Genomic DNA, 21,912 nt, shown 5'->3' on the forward strand with positions numbered 1-21,912 from the left:
GATAACGACAAGATGTACTAAACCTAGGTACAGAGTCCATGCTACGATCAACTGACAACAGCAATGTATGCTAAACCTAGGTACAGAGTCCATGCTACGATTCAACTGATAACGGCAAGGTGTACTAAACCTAGGTACAGAGTCCATGCTACGACACAACTGACAACAGCAATGTATGCTAAACCTAGGTACAGAGTCCATGCTACGATTCAACTGACAACGGCAATGTGTACTAAACCTAGGTACAGAGTCCATGCTACGATCAACTGATAACGACAAGATGTACTAAACCTAGGTACAGAGTCCATGCTACGATCAACTGACAACAGCAATGTATGCTAAACCTAGGTACAGAGTCCATGCTACGATCAACTGACAACGGCAATGTGTACTAAACCTAGGTACAGAGTCCATGCTACGATCAACTGATAACGATAAGATGTACTAAACCTAGGTACAGAGTCCATGCTACGAGAAGCTGATAACAGTAAGGTAAAGAAACTAGTGCTAAAACTATGTGAACATACCAGCTACAAATACTGTTTTGAACGAGAAACAGTAAAAAAATCGTGTATGTGCCTAAAGTCTTTATCGTGAGTCAATATTTGTTGCATACAAACTTGTGATCCAAGTCAGTTACCTACTTATAAAAATTGAACCTATATAGATGTAGCTCATTAAGATATACATTGATATGTACTTTAATGTTCTTGATAAGTTACCAAAATAAAATGCTGAATGTGTACCTAAGTGTTATGTTAAATATAACTACGTTGTTCAACCGATAATTAGAACAAATTTCCTGATCGTAGGTCAAGAACAGCATTTATGACCGGCTACTTTCCTTATCACGTTGGTAGACAGGTTCGTATTTTATATCATAGAGTTTAAATACTCTGTATGGTATCTAGTATGCGATTAAGTTTTGTCACTATTGGGATAGAGCTTTCCTAAAAATATTTTATACTCATTACATGAAGCGACACTTTTAACTTAAAATTTGAACTTTAGTTAGTATAAGAACCTTTGTATACATTGATAACTTTAAACATGCATTTCATTTCTTTGAAGAGATTTTTTTTTTCAAGAATTAAAACAATAAATTAAAGAGACATTCAATCTTAAGTGCAGTAAAGCAGTGTTGATTTTGACATTAAGTTGACAGCTGGTTGACTTTAGCGGATTTTCGAACAGAAACTCTTAGAATACGTCAAAATTACCAGTAACAGAGAATTAATATCGATTTATGGTAAAACAAATCGAATAACAGAAATGGAAATTTAATATTATGTAATGGTAAGGTAAATAACGGAAAACTAATCTTAAGTATATAGTATAAAACAAGTCGAATAACAGTTTGTTAATATTACGTGTTTAGTAAGCCAAGTGTGATAATTCTAAGTTCATATTACGTAATTGTAAAATAAGCCGAATAACGGAAATTTCACAATATGTAATGTTAAGACAAGATGAATAACCGAAAACAAAACATTACGTCATAGTAAGAAAATATGAATAACGTAAAAACTAACATTATTTATTTTTAACACGAGTTAAATAAGGAAAATTTGTATTACGTAATGGCAAGACGGTCAAGTACAAGTTAACAGTATTCCATGGTGAGAGGGGCTAAGTACTGGAAAGTCAACACAATGATATGGTAATATAGGATGCGTACCAGGTTATCCTTACGCAGTGATAACACGGGTCGATTTAAGTTGAATAAGTGACTGTTTTAGTACTATAAGACATACTGTTGTGAATAGTCACAACAGTAAACCTTATAAACTAAAGTATATAATACTAAGTATTACGTATTCCGTTTTGGTTTTTTAAAACTGAGTTATATGAATACTTATCTAACTGCATGATGAAATCAATGCAAAAACTTCACCTTTCGGCCTTCAGTTTGTTTAAAACTAATATTTTCCGTATGATTTTAAGTTCTGAAACGTTTTTATTGTTTGTAATAATTGCTATTTTGTTTTTGACAGAATACTTATATTCGCCACTTGCAGCCCTCTGGTGTTTTCCTGAACTACACAATTTTACCTGAAAAATTAAAACAACTCGGATATTCAACTCATATTATAGGAAAGTAAGTGTGTATATATTTAAAGAGGTATTTGAAGAATACTATGTATTAGTAAAATCTAATTCGCGACATATATTACTACGGTATTAAAATTATGTACATGGCATAGTTTGGAATGTCACTTACAAAGAGCTTTTGACATTTTTCTTCACAAGTAATGAAATACTATTTCAATTGTACATATACTCGCTGGTAAACAAATAAAATATGCTTCAATAACTTAATAAAGTAATTTTTATCAGAAGTTTCAACAGTTGCGTATTTTTATTTTTTTAAACAGTTTCATTATCTGTCGGAATGTTTTTGTGTATAAATCATTGTTTCATTAGTTTTGATAGTTTTTTCAGAGGTGTAACTGCAAAACAATAATTGGATTATAGCAAGTGTCTGATAATCAAACAACTGTGTTAGTTGTTAGCATGTATGTGTACAATTATGAAACACACGGTTTGGTAGTTGTAATCGTGTTTTTGTGTGTACAACTAGAAAACGTTTCATTGGTTATAAGTAAATATGAGCAACTAATGAAGCTCTGTAAGATTATTTTGAATAAAATAAAATCATGCTTGCAACTAGTGAAGCTTTGCTTTAGTCAAACACACAAACATGCTGGAAACTAGTGAAGCTCTGCTTTAGTCGGACACACAAACGTGCTGACTAAAACAGGGGTTCATTAATTGTCAGCACGTTTGTGTGTCCGACTGAAGCAGAGCTTCACTAGTTGCCAGCATGTTTATGTGTCTGACTAAAGCAGAAGTTCATTAGTTGCCACCATGTTTGTGTGTGTGACTAAAACAAAGCTTCATTAATTGTCAGCACGTTTGTGTGTCCGACTAAAGCAGAGCTTTATTAGCTGTCATCTATCGTCTATTTGACTGTTATTTTTCCTTAATTAATGCTTCTCGATATTTAGATAAAACTAAACAAGACAATAAATATCCAGATATTGCATTGGAGATTAAACCAGTACCTCATGGGTCTTCCATTGCCACATCTACCAGTGAATTGGGAAACAGAAGAATTATCCTGTGAAAAACGCAATGAACCATCTTAATCTAGTAATCTTGTTCCTGTAGCAACTCAACATAAGCTGCCCGATCTGATCACATAAGTAAAACTAAATGATGTGATTCACAACTTGTATCTATCAAAGCATAAAAGATACTTTGTGTTTTTGTACAGATGTTGATGCACTAATGGAAGAATTGAATACTGAAAATCATCCTCAACAATGGAGGCTTTTCATAAACTGATCTGAAATTACTCTGAAAGTTGTACATTTGCAAAATAAGAACATCAAGTCATCAATTCCGGTTGCTCATGCTGTGAACATGAAAGAAACTTTTCAAAACATGTAGATCATACATTCTTAAATGGAATTTTCGGTGAATAAATAAAGTTGTTAAATAAAAAGGTATTTTCACGTTATATAAGAATATTTTGAATAAATCTATCATATCTCGAAAACTAGAAGCAATCAGTAATTTTCAACATGATTCTTAAAATTAACCTCATCAACTTACTCGTAAACGGTTGAAGTTTTTTAGTAACAAAGAATTTTGTTTTTTGTCAAGTGTTTATTGCTCATCACTGAATATATTTGTAATAATGCATTTATTTGTATAGCACGTATGTTACATTACTAATAACGTAATAATACAGTGCATTAAAATACATCTAATTAATAATTTTGTAAGAATAATAGTGCTTATTATAATATAGAAGATATTTTTACGTTTAATTTAAATTTGATTTCTCCGGTAGGTGGCACTTAGGCTACTGTAACTGGTCATACACTCCAACTTTTCGAGGATTTGATTCTTTTTTCGGTTACTATTTGGGTTCAGAAGACTATTACACTCACGAGACACATACATCAGAGTTAAACAGCATTAAGAACCGAGGTTAGTGAGTAATAAATCATACTTTATTTAAGTAATTAATTAAAATGTCAAATATTATTTACAGACAAAAATAATAATAATTAAAAAAGAAAAGCCATCAAATGGGTTGGTTTAGTTTTATCTGACATTGGCATGTTTTTATTCTTGTATCTAATACGTGCCTTATAGTTTTGTGGAACATTATCTTATTATTTTGTTATTACACTTTTGTGTGGTGCACGTTGCAGTAACTTAGACGATGTATAAATAAACGATGCCAGTTCTTTCAGAAAACTGAAAGGAAAATGATTAGGGATAAAAATCACTTTAAATATTAATGTTTTTTGCCACATTCTTCTTAATGTGTTTACTTCAAGTTCGAAATCAGAATAGAGTAAAAATAGTATTTCAGACCTCTTTTTTTTGTCTCGCAGAAGTTTGCTGTTCAAGTGATGTTTTATTCCCTTTGATTGAGAAATTCTAGTATTGAACGAGATAACTCTCAGGCACCGTCCTGTGTAAGACTAAATATAGAACTGAAATGTTATTTATACACTCGAATATGAAATTGCCAGATTAAAAGGGATGCGGAAAAAAGCCTGCAATTTATTTAAATTGTATTGCAAGTTCCAAGAACTTTTGAGCTAATATCTAATAACATACAATAATAATATACAACCCACACCACGCTTGTTATCCAGTGCCTACTACGCTTGTTATTCAATACTAGAACTGACCAGGACAGCTGCAATATTACAGACACAGTAGTTGTCAAAACGGCATTTATATCATCAATTGCGTAAATAACATCTCCTATGAGGTGAAGTAAGTTAAGTAACTTAAGCGTACGTTTAACCAGTTTTTATTCATTTGCTGATTTTAAGCATATTGGTTTCTATTGCTTCACCAGTTTTCGGCGTTTAAACCGTAACTTTTTACAATCGTTTACATTTTCATATGGAACTAAAGGTCTTTTACGTATCTCACACCAAAGTAGTTTTCTCTATGTGATACATATATGTATATCTTTGTATGCATGTACTATAAAAGCTTCAAAGAATTACCAAACAGATAAAAGTAAGACGCACATTCACAGAATTCCAGAGTCCTCACAACTTTGTGCCATAATGAAGGAATCTGTTGCACTTCTTAAGTCACCTTCATGTGCAGCCTCTGTAGCAGAATTTTACAAGGTTAAGACTGCTGCGTAAAACAATATAGAGTATTAAATACCAACAAATAAATATAGTATATTATCTATGTTTAGAATTTTTTTAACACCACCTACCTGTTGATATTTTTATAAAATTAAAGGATTTGTACGTAGGTTTCAGAAGCTGTGTAGGAGTACAAAATTTTAAAAAACTTTGACAATACAATCAAAATATGTGTAATTACTTGTCTGAAATCGTTTTTTTCTCTTCAGGTTTGAATGAACAGCTCTTCCTGGATTTCCGTAACAACACAAAGCCGGCCAAAGGATATAACGGTATCTACTCCACTGTAAGTTTTGACGAGACATTTGTTTACAATAAACAGTGATTTCGAATTTATTTTGATCAAACGAAACGAATATAGTAGTATATAGCGCATATATTGTAGTATATAAGCAATTTATGATCCAGAAAATAATACTTAAATATCCTATCTATTGGCAACAACACAAAGCGTATCGCATTATAATAACAAAATACAGACACTAACTATTCTTAATTTTAGGAACAAAAGGTTGTTCTGAAATAATGTTTTAATACACTTTTTTAACGATGTCGGTTTAACTTCATAATTAAACTGTTCGAATCCCCGTCGCACCAAACATGCTCGCCCTCTCAGTCGTGGGGGCGTTATTATGTTACGGTCAATCCTACCATTCGTTGGTAAAAGAGTAGCCCAAGAGTTGGCGGTGGGTGGTGATGACTAGCTGCCTTCCCTCTAGTCTTACACTGCTAAGTTAGGGACGGCTAGCACAATAGCCCTCGTGTAGCTTTGCGCGAAATTAAAAAACCAAAAATCTGACGTGCATTACAGCTCCTTCTGTCATTTAACAGGTATCATTGTGAAGACAGCGCAGAAGACGTAAAAAAAGAAATAAGAGCTTCGGAATTCCAGAAAATTTTGTTGTAATAAAGCGCAAATGTACACAAAGAGTTATCTATGTTGTGTCTAGCATAGGTATCGAAAGCCAATGTTTAGCATTATAAGTCTACAGGCATACCTTGAGCCAATGGAGAGGGGGGTTAACTCCAGCAAACATTTATTTCTATCCCCTGACATTTTACCTTGCAAATTTTTCAGAAGTTATGTTTACATAAAAAGAGTAGCCCAAGAGTTGGGAGTGTGTGATTATGACTAGCTGCCTTCTCTCTAGACTTACACTGCTAAATTAGGGACGACTAGCGCAGATAGCTCTCGCGTTGCTTTGCGAGAAATAAAAAAAAAAAAACATTGAAAAAGCTGAGGTGACAAAAACTGTTATTTTCTAGATTTATAAACATTTATTATTTCATCGACTTAGGTGTTATTATTATCACTTGGATTATATTTGATCTAAGCGTTAGCATACTGGTTTCAAACCTAAAGACCTAAGGTTTGAGACATGGTGTTGTTGAAATGCTGTTTTACACTTTCAGCTGGGTCAAACTATGAATGTGACGTGTTTGTTTGAATTTAAGCACAAAGCTACACTATGGGCTATCTGTGCTCTGCTTACCACGGGTACTGAAACCCGTTTTATAGTGTTGTAAGTTCGCAGACATGTCGCTGTGCCACTGTGGGGTAAGTGTGACGTGAATCCCGCTGTTCTGTTTAGAGAGCTGGACAAAGCCTTTGTGGCGGCGGATGTTTCTATTTAGCCAGTTCTGACCTAGTTCAAAATTGAAGGCACATGCATATGATTATAAGAAGTCTTTGACGTGTTCGCATATTTCGCATACGAATGATGTGGTGTTCAGGTTAGAATATGCAAAAAAACAACAAAAAAACATATATATACAGTAAAATAAACACTGGAGGCGGATAAACGTTAGATATTTAGCTTTTCGATAAAGTCTAAGTCATTTTTAATTTTAAAAAAATGCAGTATCTTTCCATTTTCTGAAATGAAGCTCTGTTAAAAGTGCCCTGTTTTAGAAAAGAATTCTTGATAGAGTGATTTGTAACTTATCAATTAATTTTTCAGCAAGTCTTCTCTAAAGCAGCGACAGAGTTGATTTCAAAACTAAATCCTCGAATTCCAACGTTTCTCTACTTACCATTTCAAGCAGTTCATTCCCCGTTAGAGGTCAGTTTGACGTACTTTTCTGAAAGTTTAAAGGCTGTTAATATTTATCTTAATTGTTAACGAATCGTAGTAGAATAAATACAGCTTTCCCAGTTACATGAATAATGTTAGAAATCCTCTTATTAATAACAACAACTAAAAAAAAAAACACTTTATATTCGTAGTTAATAACCCGATAATTGTGACTGAAGCTGAGTCGATGTAAGCTTAAATTTAAAACTTGCAATTAATCACAGATCTCTTAATATTATACATGAAACATCCACTATATTAAATTTTAAATCATGTACAAATATTTTTCTTTTTATCACTGTAAGAAAACAGGTTAAAAGCCTAATTCTACTAACAAACCCGACCAAAATTAGTTGAATGTGGTTAACTAAATCTCTGACAGTTATTTTGTTCCTTTACAAAAAACTTTAAACCTTTTAAGTCTACTTACTTTATCGAGAGATTTTAGTTTCAGAAAGTCAAATGGGTTTTTCGAAGGACGTGAATGAAATATTAATTTTTGAATTAGTTTCACAAATAATTATCTGATATGGTTAACTAGCTGAGAAGGTTTCAAATCTTAGAAGGTTTTTGAAAACGCAGTTTCGTCACATATATGTTTTTACCTTAATAATACTTATAAATTCAATACTACATTAGAATAATTCATTAAGTATTAGCAACGATTTTATTTTTCTCTAGGTGCCGCAGAGGTATCAAGATATGTATAAAAACATTAAAGACGTGAATAGAAGGAAATACAGTGGTAAGAGTTCTGGAAGGGAAACTGGTTAAATGACATTGTGGTGATATGGAAAGCAAAACAAAAAACAAAAAAAATAAATAAAATGTTCGAAATAAAAACCTGTATTTTGTAATTTTTGTATTGAGTTATAAATAATCGTTCAAGTTTCTGTGGGATGCAAGCATAACATTGTTCTTATTTTATGGGTAAAATATAGTTCTAGCATTAAAAGAAAGATACAGCAAATAAAATTTAATACTTTTTAAACTTTCATTTTCTAATCACCAGGAATGGTTACCGCTTTAGACGAAGCAATAGGAAATATAACTGCTGCTCTAAAGAAGTTTGGTTTCTATGGAAACTCGATTATAGTGTTTACTACTGATGTGAGTATGTAAACGTGTGTTGTCTGGGCTGCATGTACTCTATGTTTTGTCTAATGAAGAACCATTACAAATGTAACAAAATTCAAATGAGAATGCATTCTGTTTTTTTTTAAAGTTGAGAAAATTATTAAGAATTTTCTGTGCTTGTCATTATTACTAACTCGTAAGCACATTAATGCATTAGAATTAATAGAATAAATAGACTATTGTAGCTGTGTGGGGATTAGGAGTTTCTCTTGTGTGTACGAGTATATTATAATATAATACAACAGTTTGTAAGTAAGTTATTTTGTATGTGTGAAACAGCAGAAGAAATTGAAAGAATAAAGCATAGAATTTCAACAAATAGGTTAAAATTCTGAAAACTGGAAAGTGTCAAGAATTTACAGAGTTAACTTCAACTTGATATGGCTTACAAACTATTCATTGTATCTCTGCTCGTTAATACAGTTCAAAGATAATTATGTATTGTTTTCTTTTTGCTTAATAAATGTACATCTAATTCCAAAGTCTGCATATACACTGCTGGCCAAAATCTTAAGGCCAATGAACATAAAGACAAAATATGCATTTTGCGTTGTTAGACTCAATCACTTATTTGAGTAGAGCTTAGAAAGATGAAAATAAGAAAATGGAAAAATAAAAATAAAAAACTTTTTTAGCATTTAATAGGGAAAATGTGAACACTATGAAATTAGTCTAATTACTAACTGGTCAAAAGTTCAAGACTATACCTAAAAGAAGTTCTAAACAGGGTATGAAATGCCCAACAAGAGGCCTCAGTAGCAAGTTGCACGGTCGTCATTGCAAATAACTTCAAACATTCGCTTTTGCATGGTTGATATAAGCGTTTGCAGAAGGCTCGCTGGAATGTTATTCCAAGTGGTGAAGATGACTTCACATAGATCATGCACTGTTTGGAATTGACGTTCATTTCTATAGATTTTCCTTGCCATCCACCCCCAAACATTTTCAATGGGGTTCAGTTCGGGCGAACACGCTGGATAGTCCAAAAGAATCACGTTATTTGCCATGAAAAAGTCCTTTGTCTTGCGGGCATTGTGGATTCCAGCATTGTCCTGCTGAAAGATCCAGTCATTTCCACACAAAAGAGAGCCTTCAGTCAATAAGGATGCTCTCTCCAACATGCCAATGTAGCCAGCTGCTGTTTGACGTCCCTGTATAACCTGAAGCTCCATCATCATTCTTGGAAGGAGAAAACACCCCAGATCATGATGGAACCTCCTCCACTGTGTCGTGTAGAAAATATCTCCGGTTGGATATCCTTATCGTGCCAGTAACGTTGGAAACCATCTGGACCATCCGGGTTAATTTTTTTTCTCATCAGAGAACAAAACCTTCTCCACTTTTCTACGTTCCATGTTTGGTGCTTCTCAGCAAAGTTTAACCAAGCTGTTTCGTGGAGTGGAAGGAGGCATGGTCTTTGAAGACGTTTGTGGTTTTTAAAGCCTTTCTCTGGTAGACGCCGTCTTATTGTTCTTGAGCTGCATTCTGCGTCCGTAAGGGCCTTAGTCTTCAATGATCGGCTGGTGTCTTACCGGACAACCCGTCGAATTTTCCTGCTCAATGTTGGCGAAATTTTCTTGAGCCGACCACTTGAAATTTTCGTTCCGTATCCCTTAGGGTCTATTAGGAAATTTGCAACAGCAGTTTTACTACGCCCAATCTCACCAGCGATGGCACGTTGAGAGAGACCTTGCTTTTGCAGCTTAACTATTCTTCCACGTTCAAATTCTGTCAACGTTTTAGCCTTTGCCATGTTTTTACCCAATGTAACACAGGAGATGTCAGTGGGAGATATTGACAACGCTAATGCTTGAACACAAATGACTAAACTTCGTTACGTGTTTACCGATTAATGCTTCGTTTCTGTATGGTCTTAAACTTTTGACCGGCTAGTATTTAGGCTAATTTCATAGTGTTCACATTTTCCTTATTAAATGCTAAAAAAGTTTTTTATTTTTATTTTCCCTTTTCTTATTTTTATTTTTCGAAGCTCTTCTCAAATAAGTGGTTGAGTCTAAATGCAAAATGCATATTTTTTTTTATGTTCATTGACCTTAAGATTTTGGCCAGCGGTGTACATTTATTTGGTTAAAGATGAGTTCTGAACTGAAATATATGGATATTGAAAGTGAGAGTTAAAAATTGGTTATCAACTAAAATAGTTTCATGGGTTGCTGATTTGGAACACTTAATCAATGAGTGATGTCTTAGTTTTTGTGTTTTTTTTTTCTGTTAATCCATTAGAATGGAGGACAAGTTTACGCTGGAGGAAACAACTGGCCCTTAAGAGGAAATAAAGGAACCTTATGGGAAGGAGGAACAAGAGGCCCTGCCTTTGTTCATAGTCCACTTTTGAAGAGGACTGGTTTCATAACAAATAAGTTAGTATTATTTCATTCTTTTTTCATATTCAGAACATAACCTATAGCTCGCTAGAAGCTCAGCACTAAGGCAATGCAATGTTAAAAGACGGGTTTTCATAGCTATGGTGGACACAGCACAAATAACAAACACATTGTGTAGCTTCACAATTAACAACAAACAAATAACCTACAGTGTTAAAACATATCCAGAAAAATAAAAACATCAAACATGGCTTTATAAGCATAGAGTAGTCAGAATTTGTGTTAATCAAATGTTCATGTTATTTTTCGTATTTACAATTTATGAGATGTGTATTATGTATATATATATATATATATATATATACAAGTGCTTGTATTTTTTACATCACCATGCCCCATTTTTTTGCCACTAGTTATAAAAGAGGGATCTATAATGATCAGTACTCTAATGTGATAAAATGTAGCTATTAATCTGCAAAATTGCTTCTTTTTTTGAAGCATATTTGTAGATAGGCTTTGACAATGGGGATCTGGAATAGTAATAGGATTAACATAACTTTGACTTTCAACTGATCAGTGAATTCACATTTGATTTACCTTAAGATGCTATTCTACAATGGTGGTGGATAGTGTTAACCAGCTGCCTTCTGGTGTATCACTTCCTGCAATGTTATACAAACAAACATCATCAAACTCATTAACTATTATTAATATTGAGATATGAGAACTAACAATATATATTTCCTAACCTAATAATTGGTGTTAAATGCTAAAAGCTGACAAAGAAATGGAACTAGGAGTATTAAAATTCATGATAAAAATACAATTACATTCATCTGTTTTTCACATTTTTCTCAGTACCAAATGTAAAGATATTGGCATCAAGTACCTGCACTGGAGGATTTAAAGGCACCCTCATGGCTCACAGAAGGCTTAGAATATTGATGTAGCTTCTCTGTCTTCTCAACTCGAAAGCTACTCAAAGAAAAACAGTTATGACACCCATACAGGGTACCTGAGCACAATTGCCAATTTTGTGAGAGGGGGTATAAACATGGTGCCCCATGGTTCTAAAGTGGCCAAGAACACAAAATCGATGTCTGATTTGGGTTTATTGACTCAGAATACTTGCTTCTAGATCACCACTATTCTTGGGTAACCTTCTAAGCATGTTTTAATTCCCATATAAATACACCACAACTTCTCCTGAAAAGTTGGTCTTGTTAGCTTCAAAGCTAGAGGAGGAGTTTGCAGATAAATTCTCAAACAAACCACAAATCAATCTAGGATACAAAAAGTATAGTTTTTATAGAGTTTATACAATGTGCATTTCCCAAGGTGATCCATAGACTGCACAATCAGGTCTTTAAAAAATCTGCAAAGACCTTGGAGATTATAGCATAAAAAAAGTTCTCAGCTGGGTGAGATGGACTTGTCTTTTAAAAAGAAAAAAAATGTACTTGTAAACATAAAAAATGAAAATGCAGCTTAGATGAGCTTTTGTATTAACACCACCTTAAAAATCAAGTTTTGGTTCTCAGTACCAGCGAGTATCAGCAGAATTTCACCACTGCCATGTTCACATATTCCATTAAACATTAAATTGCCACATTCATATGCAGTCACATTAAACACCAAACTGCCCCTTTCACATGTGGTCAAATTAAATACCAAAGCATTCCATTCATATGTGGTCTCTTTAAATACCAAGTCACCTAATTCACATGTGGTCACATTATATACCAAGTCACTGCACTTGTGGAGTTGTTACACTAGACTTTAATCTGTACTTGCTCAAACTCATGTCTTTGTTGTCACTGTTTCCTTATGTTTTAGCCACATTATCAAAGAGTAGGCAGTTATATTTCTGGCAGGACAATAAAATGTATCAAAGTCTTAATATTATCAGAATCAATGCATATAAGGTTTGTCTTCTTGCATAATAGATTCTTCCTCGTAGGTGAAGAAATATAATATGTCATGTTATGCAGATAAATGTTTATAATGTTTTTATTTGTTTCTTTTTAATAAATGGATATTACTCCCTTTCATCAGTCTATTTCATGCTGTTGATTGGCTACCGACCTTACTTCATGTAGCTGGTGGTCAGGCTGGTAAGTATGACATAATTTATGTTATGCTTCAATATATGTGAACCAAATTTTTATTTCAACCCTGCCTATCATAGTCCTCAGCTTTAAAACAAGTGTGTTGTACTTGTTACTGTTGCTGTGTTATTGTAAAGCACCTATTGCATAATAGCTTTTTTTTTTAGTAATATCTTTTGAGTGTTATTAAAAATAGAGATGAATTAAAATGAAGTTGATGTTGTAAAGTGTTGAAAAAGTTCAGGAAATTTTATTACTGTTCATATATCGAGCCCTAGAATTTTAATTAGGAAAAATATTATAAAATAATACTTAGAATACTTTTAGCTTTTTTGTTTTTGTTTCTAGTTAAATGCTGTACAGAGAATAAAAACACATTATTTTATATTTCTACAGTTGATGCTACTTATTATTTTATTACAAGCCAATGGATGTGTTAGTTTATCATAAATTGTTAATGACAGGTAGTGTCTCATATTTCTCAATCCTAAAAATGAAAAACGAAACAGCAACCATAAAAGCATTTATTTTTAGAGGATACTACTGTTTCCAAGTAATGTTGCTTATAGGCAATTTTCTGATATATTTAGCCTCTCAGATAAAAGAAATTAAGGGTTAAACACTGAAAGCTGGTAAAGCAATGAGCCAGTAGTCTTAATATTCATGATATAAATCATATTAGTCTGCATTTGTTTTTTATTTTTTAAACTTTTTTTTACTCTTGGATGTTCAATAAATATTACCAATATAGAGTTATTGTCACATTAACAGTAAAATTAGTAATTCACATATATTCTAGAACACCTCTTGTAGATTTCTAGTTGACTATTAGTAGTCATTACAGATCAGTTAAGTTTTAGCTCACACAAAAACTTAATGAAAGAGGAAGGGTTTATACCTGTAACCTAACTTTGTACTAGAATTCAATATAAAAAACAACAACTAAATATTGTAATTATCTTCAGTTCTGACGTCAGTAGAACCATCAAAGTACCACCCATTAATGAAAATTTTGGCCATTTTAGAACTCCATAGTTCCTTGGAGTTGTGGACCAGTAACACATTCATTCCACCTTGCACTGGTGGACATGCTTTCTTCACATCATCTGTAGCCTATCTACTGTTCTGAACATACTCTTACCATATATATAATGATCCTGATTCAGCTGCTTCAGCTGCACTTCTGCAGAGCTCTCACCACACCACTCTTGAATCCCCAATCCTGCTGCAACTCAGAAAGCAAAGTTACAACAAAAACTCAGAAGCCTACTTCAGATGGATAGCATACTTCTTTCATCTTCTACCCTCACAAATAAACCTCAGTTCAATGTAATTAACAAAATTCTGTTTGTTAGCTCATAAAAGATCCCTAGCCAACCAGATAAAATTATTTAGCCTGAGGTCTGTGACTGCAATTTCAGGTTGAAAAGTTCTATCCCCTTCAAGATCTGCTATCATCTTCCAGTCATTTTCACAAGACAGTATGTTGATTCTTCATGGACTGCTGCCATAACTATCTGACCCAAAAACCTCCTTGATGAAGGTGATAAACTGTCTGGAGCCAGTTGCTACCTCTTCTTCATTAGCTTTCTGCATCCTCTCTTTGACTGCATCAAGAATCACTCAGAGTATGTTGTTATGACAAGAAGAGATCGTACTACCAGATAGATTTGATGGGCAGGAATTCATATTGCAAGAATAACCGAAATCTGACTTGTCATCATGACAAAGTTGTATGGCATGGGAAGCAAATCATGTGCAGGTTGCCAGAGGAATGAAATTGTAAGTGGCTTTATCTTCCATAGCAAAGTCTGCTGCTGTACAGATTCTCATCTTGTCCAAGCACCCTGTTTGGCCTGGCCAACTGCTGTTGCTAGTCTATTTTTTTCTTCAACTTCTCAAACATCATGAGAAACTAACTCATGTCACTCTTGGTCATCAGCAGATGACCACTATTTATGACTTGAACATTCCATACCCTGGTACCCTACTTTGGTAGCTCCAACAATCTTTTTGTGCCTGAGTTTGACATTTCTCTCATTCACTGCTTCCTCTGCAGTTCACTTTCTGCCAGGTTGGGTATCTCTGACCACAGGATCTTTTGAGTCTCTTAGTGTCAGTATAATCTTGTTCTGGATACTTTGAACTTCTTTACAAAAGACTTCACTGACAATACCAACTTCATGCAGCATCTGTGTAATGAAACATTGTTCAAACGATCAGGAACTCCCAACTATCTCTTCATATAAGTGTTAATTTGGCTTTCCATATCTTCTACATAGCTAATTGCAATATCATACACAGTGAGTGGCTACATTTTCCCTTGCATAATGTTGTAATGTAGACACTAAAGTTTCAACATTCTTGGTAGATTACATTTATATATTACTTCCAGACTCTCTAACGTGAGCTTTCCTGGTGGCTTTTAATTTCTTAGTATACCATCATCCAAGTTCTTTCACAGACTTCTACTTAAGTAATGGAATCTCTTTGCCACACAGTGAGAAATGAGTGTTAACCAGCTTCCCATTCTTCAAAACCAAACTGCATGACCTATTGATTTTAAACTTCATCCTTCCTTTGTCCATGAGATCTTTTATCTTCTAGAATATTGCCATCATTTCCTCTTTGCATGGGTTGAGTAAGGTTAAGTCATCCATAAATTAATGTATCAGTGCTAGTGATAGCATCTTCTCCTACATGAATTTTTATCTTTGGAACAACTTTTTCAGTGGTTCTAATAATGACTTCCCTTGAAAGGGAAAACATGATGGGATATATTGTACATCCCATTGGGATACTAACCTCAAGGTTTATGCAGCTGGTTGTATACTCTCAGGTTGAGAATTGTATCTAACAGTCTATGTAGCATGTCATAATGAAATCCTTCACCTTTTCAGGAATCCAGAAAAAAATCTATAGCATACTCAATTAATGCATGTGGTACAGACTCATATGAATTGGTATGGTCAAGCCACACCATACCTAGATCTCTTTGTTGCATTTTTTTCTTTCTGAATGGTATGCCATATCATGTTTGTGTGCTCCAAACACCCTAAACAAATCTATATAAAGTAATATTCTATGGAACTCAAGGAAGGATTTGTCTCCATCTATTAGCCATTATTTTTATATTATAGGAAGTAATATTCTGTGGAAGTGACAGAAGGATTATACTCCATTTATTGCCTATTCTTCTGATATTATAGAAAATAATATTCTATGGAAACCAAGAAAGGATTTGTCTCTATCTGTGTCCTATACTTCTTAGGCTATAAGTAGTAATATTCTATGGAAACGAAGGAAGGGGTTATGTCCATCTATGGCCTGTTCTTTTAAAACTATAGGAAATATTGTATAGAACCCAAGGAATAGCTGTTTCTATCTATGATCTATACTCCTTATATTATAGAAAGTAATGTTCTAAGGAGCGACTTATTCCCTTCTGTGTTCTATATTTCTTATACTACAGGTTTATTTCCATCTATGGCCTATTCTTATATTATAGGAAGTAATATTCTGTGGCATCCAACTAGTCAGGAAAATCAAAATAATTGCTCATTTATTGGAATGACATAGGAATTATAACTGATCCAGTATATTATTTACTTTTTGATCCAACTATAGAGAATAGAGCTTTGAAGTTCAATATTAAGTAGTATAAATATCAGAAGGCTTTGGAATTTAAGAACATACCTTAAAGAATATAAATAATGTTATAAATAATGTACAAGTATTATGATTAGTAAAAACATAACTATTTGTTTCCCAAAACAGTATATATAATATATAATTACAGTTTTGAAGATAATTATGGAAATGTCAAGCAGATGTAAAGGAGTCACAGACAATGAGTAATTGCAAATAAATTATGAAGTTTGCATTAAACAAAATAGAAGAGAAAATAATACAAGTTATACAATTTACTAGTATTTTGTATTTGCTTTAAATAGAGCAGTACACCCTGTCTTTGTGTTCCTGTTTGCTTATCAGTGTATGATTGGGAAATATTGTTCCAAGGTCCTGTGTTACTCCCCACAAGTCAGTCAAGTTGTTTTATTGCCATTTGACCTTATAAGGAGTTTGTACAACCTTAATAATATCCAAATCAGACCTTTGTGCAGGCCAAGCTATAGTTGTAATTTTCTGTATATTTCTTTTTTATCCATCCACATATTGTTTCACTACATTTGTTGTATACTTGACTCATTGTCTTACTGGAAGATGATTGTATCATTTCAGAGAGAATAAAATGATGAATAAAAATCTCTTTTCTTTTTTTTTAACCTGTCAGCAGTCAAGGTGCCACCATTTTGTGTATATTTCCAACATCACTCTTATATTAATTCCTCAACATGCTGTACTATAGATATTATGCTTTATGCTGTGACACCAATCTTCTCTTTGGTATCAAACAACTGTTTGTTGATTCATATGTAAAATGCACCTTCTTTCAACTTTGTTATTTCCATTGTTAGAAGTATGGGCCTCAGGAGAAAATGTGCAAGAGATAAATATTATGTTTTAATCTCGAAATAATAAGTCTTGTGCTGAATATAATATTTTATGAGTACAAGACAATAAGCGGTAAGCAGGAGATTATAACTTATACAGAACCAGGGATGTGTAATACAGGAGAAAAATATTATACCGTGTGCATGACTTATTATCTCTATTTCATATCCCTGGTTCTGTGTAAGTCTGTTTCTAATTCAAGTCTTTAATTTGTTTATCTTTTCGAAGCAGTGGTTTTTAGAATAGCTACACATCCATAAGACCTCTTTGCACTAATATTTACCTTACTGTTCTGAAGGTCACATTTACATTTGTATCTACAGCTAGGTCATTGGTAATGTTTACTGAATTGTAAGGTATAATGTAAAAAGCATATTGTGAGTTGTATAACATTACTTTTTAAGGGCTGAGGCTTTCTATCACAACTACCTTTATTATCAACAGTTCCCGTTTTAAGTACTCTCTTCAGAGTTTCTATGCAGTTCTTGTTAGCTGTGTAATTGAACAAGAAATATAATGTAATTGATAAATACTGAAATGTTTTAATTAAATATTTTGTCATAACCACTGAAAACATCATATATCCATATCGTTAAAGTGTCATTAAAAGGTTTAAATCTATAACAATCTCTGTTCTGAACCTTTAAACAGATTCAGGAATTGATGGAATTGACCAATGGAATATGATTAATGGATATGGAACAGCAATTCGAAATGAATTCATCTATAACATCTATGATACTGATACATTGAGAACCAGAGGAGCCATCAGGTAGAATATTTTCCTTTGATTAGATATATTGCTATAAACTGCTTAATTATGTATTTTCATCCAGTAAGAAACATTTTGCATGAGTTTGACTTCTAATGTTGATTAGCCTCAATTTTGAAATTTGTTGAAACTTTTTTTGGTGTTTTTTTTTTTTCAAACTTTATTATATTTTATTCTTTTATTATTATTTTTACAGGGTTGGTGACTATAAATTAATTATTGGATCAGGAGGAAGCCCAAGTGGGTGGTACCCACCCCCCTACTGTCAATTGTACAAACTTGTCCAATTACACTATATATCAACAGAATCCTCTGAAAGACCAAATCTATCTCTTTAACATAAGAGGTTAATATTTTACTTTTGTTATTAGCTGCTCATTTTGATATTTTGTTCATATGTTGTTCTATTCTTGAAGAAATACAATATTTTGTTGCCTATAAATGTTTTCAGTATGTTATAAATATTACCTAACATACAATTTGCAAGGTATTTAATTTTATGAGTTTTGAAGGTTTTATGTTTTATTTCACAAATTATCTCTTTATTTCTCTGGATTGTATACATTTCATCTAAGAACGTAATATATTTATTGAATATGAATTATGATTTCTTAAATTATTTTTTGTGAAGCTAATACTTAGTTGGTTTTAATAAAAATTGTTTTATTGTTTGTTTAACCAATCCCTGAAAATATATTGAAACAACTTTTCCAGGACTTACATTTTGATTGGATTATCCACATTTACTTGTTCAACACAATCTCAGATAACCACATTAGACTCAAAAAGTAAAGATTTTCAGTATTTTGAAACTTATAATAGATATGAGTCACTATTGTGTAGGTGTGCTGAGTCTCTTGTGAGTTAAATATGTTTAGTTTGAGTCACTTATAAGTGGCTTTTATATCCTCTAAGTCACTTTGTGATTCATTAACATATTTTATAAACAATATGTATTTTTCTTCATTGATTGATTCTCTACTTTGATTCACTAATATGTGCTCTACTTCATCTGTGTGTTCCTAATACGTCTTATAAGTCACTTTGTGGGTCAGGAATATGTATGATTGATCGTTGTGAGTCACTGATATTGTTTGAGTCACAAATATATGCTGTAATTTATCTCTAACTCATAAATATATACTCTAAGCCATTTGGTAAGCTTAATAGGTGCTCTGAATCATTTATTAATTATTCATATATCCTTTAAGTTACTTCCTCTCAGTGATTAAAAGTATCCATTGGATCATAAGCATTAGAATTCTATATTTTTTTTATAGCATGTTTAAATCATGTAGTGAAAATAACTGTAGGCAAACATAAAAATATCAAACCAGCACTTCATTAAATAAAAGCATGGTAAGGTAAAGCATTGTGGTAAATATATATTATATAAGTAGCATTGCAAAATTACTAAACTTATATTAAAAAAGCTCAAATTTACCTGTAAATTTTTTATTATGCATTTTATTATTGTTACCTTAACCCTAAATCAAATACTTTTATTTTGTATAAATATTATGTATTAAAAACACTAAAGTGTTTCTTAACTTATTGGTTCAACTAATTAAAAACAACTGTATTTTTTTTCTCAATTATAACTTTTATTCAGGGAGTAAAAATATTTAAAATTCTTGGCTATGTTGATAAAAGTTTGTAAAAATAAGAAACATTTTTCAGTGTTGTGCATCTTCTTCTATAGCATGTTTAAATTATATCATGAAAAATACGTTTTTTATTTTTTCATGACTTTAATAGATAAAAAGAATCGTAGATTGATGGAAAATGGCAACAGGATTTCAGGAGGAGCTTAAGCTTTTACATGCAAGAAATAAATCAGCTAACAGTGACTTTTAGAGACAGTACTATTAGAGTAAAACATAGTGAATTTAGTTATAATAGGGCTATTATGTTGACCAACAATTTTTAGCCCTTGGCTCCTACAGATGATGAAAATAAAAGGTTCAGGGAAGGATGTGGTTGATAAGAAGGTTATAGTTATAGATGATTTATTGAGAAGGTATGTGAATAGAATAGTCTGTGGGGTAAATAGGGAGTAAGAATGAGATTATATTACCAAAGGTGTATTAAGAGATGTTTCTCAAGGCCATTTAACAAACTTTAGAATATTATTAGATAATCAATAAGAAAAAATATTGCCTTATAATTCTTTTGACATTTTTTGAAAAGATGTCGATGAGAATAATGGTTTAGGTTTAGTGTATTTGTATTTTCAGAAAGTTTTTAAGAAGGTGCCACATGAAATGTTTCTAAAAATATTTCTATTGGTGTGGGGCATAAATTAGAAAATTGGATAGAAAGATGACTGGATGAGAGAAAGCAGAATTTTGTTACAAATGGAGCTGAGTCAGACTGAATTAATGTCACAAATAGGGTACCTCAGGGATCAGTCTAAGGACCATTGTTCATTTTAATTTACATCAAGAACATAGATGAAGGAAAAGTCAATAAATTACTTAAATTAGCAAATAATATCAGGGTCTTGGATGTTGCTAACTGTGAAGAGGATGCCACTAATTTACAAAAAGATTTAGATCATTTATTGAGTTGGGCAGATAAATGGCAGATGAGATTTAATTATAGTAAATGCAAGATAATTCATGTGTGTTATTGTAACTTGAATTATTATTTGGATGGAATAATATTAACAATGTCAAAAAAGAAAGGCATCTTGGTATATAATAGTTGAACAGTTTCTAAAGTGATCCAAGCAGCATACTGTTGCTAGTGAGAGGGCAAATAGAATTTTAGGTTGTGTCTATGGAAATATTGAATACATGTCGAAAGAGGTTATAATTTTTCTGTACAGATCATTGGTTAGGCCACATTTGGAATATTTGATTCAGTCGTGAGCTCCTTATATTAGAGAAAGCATTGAATTGGTAGATAGGGTTCAGAGAAGGGTCACTAGAGTGATGCCTGAGATGGAAAGTTTGTCATGTGAAAAGAGGATGAAGTAGCTAAGATGGACCAGTAAGTCCCATGTTGTCCCAAAATGTTATATCATGTTAATCCTAGATGGTTTGGGGTTGATCAGAATTTTGTAAGTCAAGAATTTTTACACCAGGAAGGTACTTAGTATTCATAGAGAACAAGCATGTTTGATGATGTGGATTCAAACTAACAGCTCTCAGTTTGTAAGTCGAACACCATAACCATCAATCAGCCCATACAGCCTAACTTAAACAATCTCAAATCAGTGCTACTCGAAATTCATAACCTACGTATTCTACAGATTATCATATTTTGTGAAAACAACTTTTGTACTAACTTTATAACATGATTATGACTGCTTCTGAAATATACATTTTTCTCTATTGTTTTATAACACATTAGATGAAAACCTTTTAGTAAACTTTAGAGTAATAGTATATATAGTAATAGTGATTTTCTTTACGATTTTGACCAGATGATCCAACGGAACATCACAATCTGGCAACTTCAAGTCCACATATTGTAGCCAAGTTAAGGCGCCATCTTCTGCAGCTTAAAACAACCATGATTCCAGCAGATGATCCTCCAAATGATCCAAAAGGAAATCCAAAATTGTGGAATAATATTTTCTCTCCTGGGTGGTGCAAAGCGAAAGGAACAAAACGATTTTGAGCTTTTGCACCTAAGAAACAATTTTATGTTCTGTATCAGGCTGGCAGTAGCACTGACTATGTAATTATGGTTGGTATTGTTAATGGAAATGGTATTTTAAATATTTCCTCAATGGATCATTAAAACTCTACAGTACTA

The 21,912-nt window shown here is 32.7% G+C and overlaps 1 protein-coding gene across 2 annotated transcripts in view; it reads left to right on the forward strand.

The window, feature by feature from the left end:
* The window catches only part of LOC143222809 (arylsulfatase B-like), a 37,553-nt gene extending 15,641 nt beyond the window's left edge, over window positions 1-21,912 (forward strand). For both annotated transcript variants that reach the window (XM_076449874.1, XM_076449872.1), the window contains exons 3-14: window positions 813-864; window positions 1,995-2,098; window positions 3,860-3,999; window positions 5,405-5,481; window positions 7,157-7,258; window positions 7,952-8,015; window positions 8,283-8,380; window positions 10,652-10,788; window positions 12,808-12,866; window positions 18,027-18,147; window positions 18,344-18,493; window positions 21,578-21,912. In XM_076449874.1, coding sequence (XP_076305989.1) covers window positions 829-864; window positions 1,995-2,098; window positions 3,860-3,999; window positions 5,405-5,481; window positions 7,157-7,258; window positions 7,952-8,015; window positions 8,283-8,380; window positions 10,652-10,788; window positions 12,808-12,866; window positions 18,027-18,147; window positions 18,344-18,485 — 1,080 coding nt within the window. In that variant the 5' untranslated portion in view covers window positions 813-828 and the 3' untranslated portion in view covers window positions 18,486-18,493; window positions 21,578-21,912. The remainder of the gene's footprint in view (window positions 1-812; window positions 865-1,994; window positions 2,099-3,859; window positions 4,000-5,404; window positions 5,482-7,156; window positions 7,259-7,951; window positions 8,016-8,282; window positions 8,381-10,651; window positions 10,789-12,807; window positions 12,867-18,026; window positions 18,148-18,343; window positions 18,494-21,577) is intronic.

This window comes from Tachypleus tridentatus, chromosome 8 (assembly GCF_004210375.1).
Source record: "Tachypleus tridentatus isolate NWPU-2018 chromosome 8, ASM421037v1, whole genome shotgun sequence".
In the NCBI taxonomy this organism is placed as follows: Eukaryota; Metazoa; Arthropoda; class Merostomata; order Xiphosura; family Limulidae; genus Tachypleus; species Tachypleus tridentatus.